This window comes from Pezoporus flaviventris, unplaced genomic scaffold (genome assembly GCF_033815535.1).
Source record: "Pezoporus flaviventris isolate CSIRO_AGI_PZ_B2104156 unplaced genomic scaffold, CSIRO_AGI_Pfla_v1 ptg000011l, whole genome shotgun sequence".
In the NCBI taxonomy this organism is placed as follows: domain Eukaryota; kingdom Metazoa; phylum Chordata; class Aves; order Psittaciformes; family Psittacidae; genus Pezoporus; species Pezoporus flaviventris.
In genome coordinates, this window is record NW_026892559.1 from 3,318,487 (window position 1) to 3,329,970 (window position 11,484).

General features: G+C 45.9%; 1 protein-coding gene across 1 annotated transcript; it reads right to left on the minus strand.

The window, feature by feature from the left end:
* Positions 1-1,965: 1,965 nt before the first annotated feature.
* EIF3L (eukaryotic translation initiation factor 3 subunit L) lies at positions 1,966-11,357 on the minus strand. Its single transcript, XM_061450837.1, has 13 exons — positions 11,248-11,357; positions 11,108-11,156; positions 10,810-11,020; positions 10,158-10,237; positions 9,837-9,898; positions 8,403-8,472; positions 7,657-7,730; positions 6,540-6,711; positions 5,798-5,952; positions 4,848-5,018; positions 3,366-3,863; positions 2,945-3,025; positions 1,966-2,206 (listed from the first exon to the last, which is right to left on the minus strand). The coding sequence occupies exons 1-13, from the start codon at positions 11,278-11,280 to the stop codon at positions 2,168-2,170; spliced, it is 1,695 nt and encodes a 564-aa protein (XP_061306821.1). The 5' UTR covers positions 11,281-11,357; the 3' UTR covers positions 1,966-2,167.
* Between the last annotated feature and the right edge of the window lie 127 nt (positions 11,358-11,484).

Sequence of the window (11,484 nt, forward strand, 5' to 3'; positions counted from 1 at the left end):
TGTGGTTCCCTCTGATAAAAACTGTTTTGACCAGAACCTCCTGAGAACGTTTCCACTAACCAAACCCTACTGCTGCAGCAAGGCTGCAGCATGCCTGCCCAGCAGTGATGGGTCTCTATTGATGCTACTGAACACCCTGCACTCCTTGAGCTTCAAGCAGTGCCAGGCACCACAGCTCGCACAGCCCATCTTTCTGCTCCACGAGGGAGCTGCAAGCTCCTCCTGGCTCCGTTCCACCAAGTGCCAGCCTCGCTCCGTTAACCTTCAACAGTCCCTCAGACAAGGCATGGAGACAGGCAGACCGGCAGATGGTCTCTGCATCCTCTGGAAGAAGCTCTGGCAGACACAAACACAAGCAGCAGCATATTCACATAGGTGGGAGCAGCCTGTAACCGCTGGAGTGTTTTAAGATGATACATATATGCATTAGAAGTCTGTAATTCCAACATGTCAATCATAGATTAAAAACAGACTAAATCCCAGTAACATACTGGATTCCTTTCCTATATGCTGTGAACTAGAACTGATCACAGAGATCCTGCCCTGCCAGCAGTTTTCCTGTTGTATATCACATGTAGCTGAGCACATGCTCTGGGGAAGATTTAGGCTTTCGATAACAAGAAAGTAGGAGAGTTGCTGTTGACAGCTATGCTCATTGTTGATAAATACACACAAGCAAGTGCCAGCCCTAAAAATAAAAAGGAGCGGATTTGCTTGCTATGAGCCCAGCTCCTGTGCAATGCAGTGGAGTCTTAGTCTTTTAATTTCTTAATGAAATGTTTGCCTCAAACCCTTCAGAACTGGAAGCAGTAAAACCTTAGCAGGCACAACAGTAACAGCAGCAGCCAGAAGGCCAGCAGGAGCTGCTCATTTAATCTCCGCACTGCTTGTACCCTGCCAGCCTGAGTTACTCCACTTTGTGATGCGAAGGAAACAGTTTACTTTTGAGCTGTATCTAGGGCACTAGAAACTTGACCCTCATTCAGGCATGGCATATAATCCAACAAAGGCTAATTATTCCTGATTTCTAAACAGAATCACATATGAAGCCAAACAAGCCTGCCAGGATCCCTCTCTCAGTGGAAAGGAATGAGAGGGAGAGGTACAAAGAGGCAGATGGTGTGTGTGAAGCACACTTTGTATAGCTGTCCTATTACACACACAGGTTTTCCTCTCACACCTGTTTCTACCACTCAAACACCAAATTATTTAAAGCTAGCAAAAGGAGAGGGGAGAGAGGGTGTGGAGGGCAGATGAGATGCAACTCATTCTTTGCATTCTCTTCCCCAGTATTTACAGGTCCTTGATTCCCCTTTCTTGGGCTAGTTTTCTATTTCAAGACACTGCAAGTTTGCCTTGAAGAATCCAAAGCGGCTGGAGAGCTGGGAAAATTAGCATTTAAAGGGGTTTAATAAATGAAACACCCTCAGGGAGTTTTCTAGAGAGGGTGAACTCCATTAAATTAAGGGCCAGGACTTGGGCATCACTTGTGCTAAAACAAAACACAACCTCCAGCAAGGAAATCTCATTAAATGACCAAAGTTAATATTGGTTTAATGTTTACAAAAATCCTCCCCCTTCCTCTAAAACCATGTCAATCCACTTTGGAGCATTTCTATTTCATAGCAACTAAAAAAGGGTGGGAAGGCAAAAATGTAACCTAGGGTTTAGTCCAGGTGTGGTGCAAGAGCTAAAAGATACAACAATAGCTTGTATCTCTTTGTATATCCTGTGGAAACACTGCAGAACAGCTCATTTTGTCCCTGTTAATCAGTACTGAGCCCTCCCTCTTTGCTGCGCACAGTGCCTTTCTGAGCATGGGAAGCCATCTCCTCACTGCTACCTGCAACAGCATGGACCAAAGACAGCACATACCAACAGCAGCTGCCTGCATCTCCAAATGCAATTATATTCTTCCATGGAGGAAAAATAAATGAGTACATCAGATACTGAATGCTCACCAAGAAAATTCCACTCATTTATTAGATGTCTTGTCCTTTATAGGGTAACTTGAGCCAAATGATCCTGCTTATTTAAGTACAAAAAACCTTCAGTCACAGGAGATTCCAGAAATGCCAGAATCCTGAGCTCCTCTCTCTTGCCACAGAGACAAAAATCTCTCCCACCCACTTCTCTGCTCAGCCCAATCACTGCATGCACAGAAGTTCTACGGTCTCTGGCCCATCTTCTTCAGGGTTCGATTCAGCTGGAATTAGAGAAAGGAAAGGTCAGAAAAATACAGTCATTGTTATACGCTACTGTTCCCCTCAGCAGCCTTTATCCAATGCCTCTACTCCCTCCTCTCTAACTCACTGATAAAACACTCTCGTGCAAGTGAAGGCAGTGTGCAAAGCAGACAGGGAACCACTAAAACTGCCTTCTCCCCTCCACAACAGCAGAGAAGGATGTGGGGAGAAAAAAGGATACAAACTTGTAGCAGTGGTATCGCAACCCTGTATTGCTGAAGTCCCCACATCTCAGGTTTTTTTGCTGCTACGTTTCCAGTGTGCAGCAGCTTCTGTCAGGATTGTGGAGCAGTGACAGAACGTCACCTCCTGGTTGAGCACAACACTGAAGTCATCAGTGCTCCAGAAATCTTTGAGGCCACTTTCTAGAGCCATAGTTAAGAAGGTAGGGATACAAACTTAGTTATGTTACTGATAGGAACACCACGGTTTTCTGGGGATAACAAAGTCAATGCCCTTGGACAGCAAACCCCTCCTGTGGCTCAAAGAAGCACTTCTCACACAAAACCACTCTTCACAGGCCAGCAGCTGCTGCTGAAACCACCTGCCTTTGCCAGTGCTTTGCAGAGCTGGGGCTCACTCCAGCAAGGCATCATGCAGCTGTGTCACACAAGTGTGGCTCCTCCAGGGGCTGCACAGCCCAGCACTTCCAATGCTCACCCCACTTCTCCTACACAGCTCTCCTGCTCAGGCCTCACCTCCTCAAACTTGTGGATCTGGCGGATGAAGAAGTCCCCATAGCGTCGAGCAACCTTTGTGTCTGCAATATGGATCATGTCCTGAGAAGGGAACAGCATGAGGTCAGGAGGACTGCAAAACTTGACCCAAATGTCACCTCCTGAGAACACTGACAAACAGTTCCCTCTGTCCTGGGGAAGAAATTTGGAACCTTTGTTTTCTGGGTACAATGACTACCAAAGGTGCCTGTGACATCCCATCACTGGTCATCTACTGACACTCCTATTAAGCATGGCTATGAATTCACTGCAGGCAGCCAAGCCCTTCACATGGCAAAAAAGGAAGGGATGTTTCCCACAGACCGGCGCAAAACTGGGTGCTGCCACTTCCAGAATTTCCCGGGTAAAGGTATTTCCTAGTCAGCAAGGGGCAGATACCAACCTTGTCAATATAGAAGTCAACCTCAGAGGCAGACTGGAACTCCCCATCCAGAGCAGATATGCCACTGGTCCATACCAGGTTCTTCATCTTATGCTTGAAGACAAGCAGTTGGATACGAAACTCCTGTTCTGTAAGGTCTAAGAAGCCAGCCAGCTTCGCCACAGGCATGGTGGTGTAGAGCTTGAGGAAGCTACGAATGGTAGAGAGCTGGGCCTGCTGCTGAACCTCATCAGCAAAGACCTTGAGCTGCTGCAGAAAGGGCTCCTTGTGGTAGTTAGGGTGCACATTGTCGTAATTGGGTACCACAGGGGAGAGGAACTTGGGGCAGGCGTAACTGAAGAGCTCCTCATAGACTTGTGCATCACCCTTCTGCATGCGCAGCATCTTATCGCCGTATTTCTCTCGCAGCTGCAGGTGGATGCTCTCATCTATGCGCATGGGGTACATGGTGAGGGCGATGGCCAGCAGTGCATGCATCTGCTCGTTCTGCTTGTTGATCTGAGATAGAGAGGAGAACCTGTTAGTTATCAATGTGGTCAGGCTTTACAGTGCCAGAGGGAGCTGGGAGATAGAAATAGACCCTTTTTTCAGAGACAGACCCTTCACCCAGACCACCAACAGTCCTAATGGTCAAGGGGGTCAGCATAAAGAAGCAATGCCTTTGGGCAAAGCAGACAGATGAATGCTGTATCAATGCTCTTATCAATGAAAAAGAAGGCTGGATAGAGTGAATGTACCCAGAGCCATACATAACCTGGATGGCCAGAAGCATGTTTGCTTTGGTGCGAAAAAGTGCGGAAGGGAAGGCACAGGGGAAGGGAAGGCAGAGTTCAACAACCATCTCCTGGCAAGGGAGGCATCAGAGAAACCAGTGAAGAAAAGACTGAGAAGGAAGGTTTATCTGAGTGTGGGATGAAATGGACAGCTCTGTGGCTGAAACAGACATATGAAATTTTTGAACTGAGAATGGCAGGATTTGGCTATACAAAATGAAATGAATCATAAGGGTGAAAAGGAGACAGCAGCAGCAAGGGGTAAAACAGGCACCAGAGACAGCTTAGGTTGAAAGAAAAAGGAGCTTTGTTTCAGCTATGCTGATGTAAAACAGTCTGTGAATGACTGACTGACAATGGAAATACATATGAGTGGCTGTAATCTGAAATGCAGGACTGGACTAGAACAGGACTGAGGCTGAAGCAGCATCAACAAGAATATTATTGTCAATGATACTCATTAACAACACTGCCTAGAGGGAGGGTGCAGATGGAACCAGAACAACTGTATGGTGAACAACCAAAGGAACTAGTAATGCAGCTAAGAGAAAATATTGCACATGGCAAAGCAGTTCAAAGGTTCCCCAGGCACCATCACCAGCATAGTCCAGGGAAATAAGGCTGATGTAAGTTATCAAGTGACAGAAGAGGCAGGAAAGAAGATAGCAGCTTTTTCGTTTGGGAAGTCTAGACCTATTCTATCTCTTACCATCTCATACTTGTAGGTTGTCCTCTGAAACATGCTCTTGGTCCTCTGGATGTAGAGGAGAATGTTAGCAAAGACACGGATGGCATCCTGGTAACGTCGCATCATCAGGTACGCAAAGCCCACATAGTAATATGTGGTTACTTGGCATTCAGGCACCCGGGAATACATGCTCTGAGAAGGAAGGATGAACATGCTATGTTAGAGAGAAGACAACCACCTTTGATACAAACTGCTCACTACCCAGAAACCAGCCACCTCTGCTTTCACTCCCATCCCAAATATAGGAAGGAGAGGGTTAATTCAGGATACCTCACCTCCCACCCATCCCTGCAGTAGTTTCCTCACTTTTTATTAGATCATCCCATTTCCTATGTTTTCCAGTTTCAGCTTCCTGCAAGCAGAGGACTCCTGCACTGTGCCTAACACTGCTTTGCTCAGTTCCCTTTTCCCCTGTTTCACTCCACGTCCTGTGCCAGACAGCACATACACAGATCTGTGCCAAGCCTTGGGCCAAGCCTGTGTTGCAGCTGGACTTTTTTTGCCACTATTACCATACACAGCACCCAATTCTAGGGCAAAAACATGCATGATGGGAGGGGGCACAGTGAGAACAGGAGTCAAAAATACAATAAGCCACTGACGAGGGTAGGAGTGCTATGCTCAGCCAGCTACCACTTACACTTCAAATAATATTCCCTGTAACAATACTGACTTGCACAACACAGCAAACCTAAAAAATTAGGCATTTGTGCTGCAACAGCAGCAGGCATTATCATATGACTTCATTTAATGCCAAAGCTCTAGCTGTGTTCAACTACAAACTCCTGACAACAACAACAGCTACAAACAACTCCTCAGCTGGATGATTCATTATGGCAATCTTTCACCAGCATGCTTGAACAGAGGCATTTAGAAAACCAAAACAGAGGATTTAAAACACACTGCTTTACCTTCTTGTTGAGCTCGATGTTCTCCAGAACCTTGATTGCTTGGTAGTAATCCCCCAGCAGAGAGTGCAGACGCAGGAGCCCAACCAGGCTGAAATAGCCCAGCATCTTGTAAAGAGAGTGGCGACCATATTCACCAGCCACACTTTCAGGGTCACCTAGGGAGAAAAGGAACCATGACGCCTTCTTCCAAGGAAGCCAACTCCCATTCTAACATGTCTATGTTTACAAGCAAAGGGAGCAAGACCTCAGGTGTAATCACAGAATCAGAATGGTCTGGGTTGGCAGAAAAACCATAATATTATCTAATTCCAACACCATGCCATGGGCAGGGATGCCTCATAATAGACCATGTCACCCAAGGCTCTGCCCAACCTGGCCTTGAACGCTGTCAGGGATGGAGCATTTACCAGTTCTTTGGGCAAGATGTTAAAGTGCCTTACTACCCTCACAATAAAGAACTTCTTCCTAATATCTAACCTGAGCTGCTTCTGTTTAAGTTCGAACCCATCATCCCTTATCTTATCACTCCAGTCCCTGATGAAGAGTCCCTCTCCAGCATCCTTGCAGGCATCCCTTCCGATACTGAAACGCTGCTATGAGGTCTCCATGCAGCTTTTCTTCTCCAAGCTGAACAGCTCCAACTTTCTCAGCCTGTCTTCGTATGGGAGGTGCTCCAAATAAAATCAAAAGCAAAATAAAAGCACAGACAGAGGTCTTGCTTGGCAACCCGCAGCTAGCTCACCTCCACTAGTATAGACCTCCAGTTGTCGGTTGATGTTGGATTTGTCTACCAGAGAGTGCAGCACATTAAGGACACTGTGGACGTTCCAGATCTTGGGGTTGGAACGAAGAAAATCAATTTCCTCTTCAGACTTCTTGGCTGTCTTGCAGCGGTACTGGCTGAAAGACTGGAACTACAGGAAAAAGCAGAGATTCAATGATGAAAAGCTATTTTGGAGATGTTCCGATAAGTGCACTAAGCTTACAAGTTGATCGCACAAATGCACTACAATAAGCTGCAGAAGTTTCATCTGAGATCACCTGGCAACCAAAATGGGAAATAATACTAACTTTGAAGCACTTAGGGAAAAAATTATACAGTGTATAGGGAAAAGGCCAGAAGACAGAATGAACCCGAGAAGGATTTGCTGTCTGAACAGGTAGCAAAGAGAAAAAACAAGTCATAAGATGTATCTGCACACACACACATCTGCTTCTATATATGCACACATTGTTTTTCATCCTCAAGCTTGGCAAGGCTGCAACGGTTAAGGAATTCCAGGCAGCTCTACAGTAAAAAGTTACAGAGAAAGGAATCTATAGAGGAGAACCAACAGCATTTGAGATCTGTATTGCTGCACTCAGAACAGTAAGTGGAAAATTATTTTCTGACATCAAGATCTTGGACCACAGATTATTTCAAATCAGGTCAGCAATCTTTCAGTGGAAGCATAAAGGCCCTACTGACTAGGAAACGCAAAACTAAAGTAAAACCAAAGAACACATGAGTTTGAACAAGTATCTTCAGAAGGTTTTTGTGATTATAGCAGCCTTCAGTCAGGCTGCTTTGCACAAATCAGGAAGAAATGAAGGTTAGTTTAAAAAAAATCCACTAAGCAGCAACTGAAACAGAAATATCAACAGAAGTCCAGGACTTCCCTAAAACCTCCCTGTAACTTAAAAATCTGTACGTTTACAACTATTTTATCTACCTGGTGACCCAGGAATAACAATGCTCATCAAAGTTTTTTGACCTGCAATGGTACCCAAGCTATGAAAATCACAGAGGGACAAGATGAAAAATAGCGCCTCACAGAGGCAATGCCACCACAAAATGGCCCAGTCTCATAGTCATATACCTGGTATATGAATTCATCGATGATATCCCAGAGCCACTGGTTAGGCAGTTCCAGAGGAGCAGGGCCATCAGCATCTGCAGAAGAATGCAGAAGAATTAAGCCTTAAGAGAGGCTTAATCTCTTGAGCAAGAACAGTGGTAGAACTGGAGGAACAGATAGCTGAAAGAACACAATTTCCCTGAAATGGAAGATGAATGAAACTTCCAGAAGTGCAGTGATATGCAGCTTTGGCTACCTCAACTCCTTCCCTTTTAAAGAATAAGAGCATGTATGGGGTTAACCTCTAGAGCGTGATGGCTGAGTAGCAGTGATATTCAGAAACTGCACACAGGCTGTAGGGTTTTACCCCAGCTGATGTTTTCTCCACAAGAAGTCTGGCAGGGAGTCACAAACACTAAGATTTGTTCCAAGGAGAGTCAACAACAGTAACCAATTGTGAAACACTGCAAGTTTTCTCTAGCTTACAGCTTCATTTTGCTTTTTAATAAAAAGACGGGTGAAATAGCTCTCAGCAAGGCATAAAGCTAAACAAGTTTTACTTTTTACAGTATTTCAGAAAGCACTGGAAAATATTTATGCTTTTTGTGGGTTTAAATGCATGGATGTAAAGTGCTCTTCAGTGAACAAAAACTCAAACACATGGAAAGCTTGTAGACTACTTCTCCCTCTTGGGTCTTTAAACATTGCAGTTCTACCCCTCGCCAGCTGTACCCGCTTCAAAACAGAAAGGAACTGCAGCAACTTACTGAGGATGTAGTTGAAGAGATTGCAATAGTTGTAATAGGATTCAAATCTCTGCTCCAGTGTAGGTCCCCCCTGCAATGAGAAGTCAGCACAGTCTGCTTAGTTTCAAGCAAGGCAGGAGGAAGTTTATGGGCAACAGAATATGAAGGACAGTCAATAGTCAGGGCAGTATAGGGTCTATTTCAGAAATGTTAGAGACAATATTCAACTAGGACACCCACCAGCACCACCCAGAAGACCTGACATTGTATCACTATTGTCCCACAGAATAGGGCTGGTTTTTCATGTACAGGGCAACCAAGCAATCAAACCTCCTGTGAATAGGATGCCTTAACCCTCCTTGTCCTCCTCTCTGCTGTCCAGACTGAAGAGCTTCCCACTACCTTCAACAGCTTTCCTCCCTTCTCCCCTCCTGAGAAGCCTTTCTGTACCAACAATACTACTTGTAGACAGTATTTCTAAATGTTCTGAAAGACCAGCAAACACAATAGGGAATCACTCTCTTCTTAGAATGATCTTTCTTATTTCACCTGGAGGCAACTCAAAGGCAGCCTGAGAACAACTAATAGCACAGCCTGAGAAACCAGTCTCTCCTGTTAAAGCCCGACCTGCGTTAATACAGCAACCTTTTTAAAGGGCTCATTTCTCCCCCCTCTGGTCCACACCAAAACTGCAGCTATTTATTTACTCGAAAGTGATGCCTCTCTTCAGCTTCCTTCTTTAAAGGACCAAAACCAACTGTGATTTTCTCACTGACTTCGAATTAGCTTAAGAAGAAAAAAAAAAGTTGGGGTTGTTTTGTTTTATAGAGCATTATTCTTTCCATTTCCTTCTCTTGTATCCCTTATGGTGCCTGTGTCCCTCTCCACAAAGCACTCTGACCCCATATGGGTTTTTTAATCACAAATAATGCACCTTCTTCTTGTAACACTCTCTCACCCACCTGCTAATTTGGAGAACAAAAAGCCACAAAGAAACACACAAAACCAACTGATCTATAGGTCTTGGCAATTACAGCTCTATCAGAAAGAAAATTTAATTACCCCCAACACCTCCTTCTTCCCCAACTCACTAAGCACTACAGTAACAAACTTCTACGCAATAGCCTCCTGAAAACTCAGACCAGGTCTTCTGATTCATACAGGCTGCCAGGGAAACCTGCACAGTCACCATAAACAAGCTTGAGGAGACAGCTAATGAGCCTCAGAAAGACAGTCAAGCCTTTCTTGCTTTTCAGCAATTAGTTACTACAAAAAAAAGGCAAGAATTTTAAGCTTTCTTAACTGCAACCTGACTTAGATCTCATAAATCCATTCAATCCTGCATTGCAAAGACCACAGAACCACTGATGCTGCGGTGGCAGCAAGAACTGGCAAGTTCAGTGGCATAGAAAACACAGCATGCAACCAACAGGGAGACACAGGACAAACACTCACGCTGACTTTGGCATAGATGTGCCTATAATACAGCTCCTTGTATAGGATGAGGAAAACAGCATCTGGAAAAAAGATGACAGAACAAGACATTAGCAAGCCACAAGGCCCAGGCAACTGGATCTCTTGGATACACCAGTGGTGCTCCTCCTGCCACAGTAATAAAGGGAGTTTGACTTCCTGCCAGGCACCTGCTGGAGGAGTTGCCAGAGTGAACAAAGATGAGCAACTCGGGCAGCAGCAACACTAGACACCTGCTCACCAATTTAACAAGCTATTTAGTTCCTTCTTTATCTGACAAGAAAAAGAGAACCAAAGACTTACCATTTCCGACCTGAGGGGCAATGGCCTCAGCCTCTGGCCATGGGGTATTCTTAAAAAACCTTTCCGTCAGCTTTGTCCAGCTGAAAGATAAGACACACTTATGGCATTATAAACCCTTTCTCAGTATAATAGTGCTGGAATTAGAGATCACCATACAGAGGACTTCGACAAGAAAGAGGAGCTCCACCTCCTTCTAGTAAGTCCAGTGTTGAGTCAAAGAATGAGAATCACAAACTAAGCAATTAAAGTCTTCAATTTATCCCTGAAGTATGGAACGGTTGTGTGTGTTACCTTCATACTCCCTTTACGTTAAGGTGACACAGCTACAAGCAGGAGGGAGTATATGCAGGGAACAGACACCACCGCATGGCTTTTTGCAAACTGCCTAACTAGCACTACTGGGGTCACTTTTGCTGCCTCCACACACACTAGGCACAGGACTGGGATTTTCCTTCAGACAAGTCACAACTCACTTATGTTAGCTTAATGGTGTGGAAATACTGAGAGTTTGGCTTTTTTCTTCCAGTAATCAGATCAAACCTCACACTTATTTTAGAGAAAGCCCAAACACCACAGGCAGTAGTCAGCCTTCCGTTTTTAAAAGCAGTGTGCATTTTCACCACAGTTTAAAACAGTGATTCCTCCTTTGTACCTGTTCTCATAGATGTCCTGGATCTCGTATACCTTCTGGTCAATAACATCACTGGACACACGGCTGGCCTGGAGCTCGTACACCTTCTGGTCGATGAGATCCGACACTGTCTTGTGAAAGTATTGAATGAAGTTCTTGATCACTTCGGGGATCACCTGGTAGGTCTGCTGCTCGTACTGGCGCTCGTAGGCCAGGTCCTGCTTCGGGTCTCCTGAGAGAAAGGAGAGACGCAGTGAGGCAGGCGGCCGAGGCCTACAGGCCCAGCAGGCTCGGGGCACGCATGGGCCACCGCACTCACCCGTGTGCATATCATAGTCGTTGGAGTAGGCGTAGGGATCGTAGGCGGCCTGTGGAGAGACGGCAGCAGCTAATCACCACGCCAGCACGGACACAGTCACCCCGGTCCCCTCCCGCCGCCCCGAGACCCCCGACTCGCACATCGTTGTCGTAGTCCTCCCCCGGGTAGGCCATGGCGGCGGCGCGGCGCGGCACCGAAAGGCCTCCGGGCAGCAACACGGGACCAACGAGGAGAGGGCCGGAAGAGCGGGGACAGCCGGACGGAAGGCGGAGTGAGGATGCACCCTCCCATTGGTTGAAACAACTGCCTGTCTTAGGCCCGCTGAGGCTTGTAGCCCGCCCCTCTCATCTGATTGGGCAGCGTACCTGCCCGTCAGA

What these genes read in the sequence shown, in the direction of transcription:
- EIF3L (XM_061450837.1), bottom strand. Translation starts at nt 11,280, where the DNA reads ATGGCCTACCCGGGGGAGGACTACGACAACGAT. An exon ending in GGGAGGACTACGACAACGAT is followed by an intron (nt 11,157 to 11,247) that starts GTGCGAGTCGGG and finishes GTCTCTCCACAG; the next exon opens with GCCGCCTACGATCCCTACGC. An exon ending in CGACTATGATATGCACACGG is followed by an intron (nt 11,021 to 11,107) that starts GTGAGTGCGGTG and finishes CCTTTCTCTCAG; the next exon opens with GAGACCCGAAGCAGGACCTG.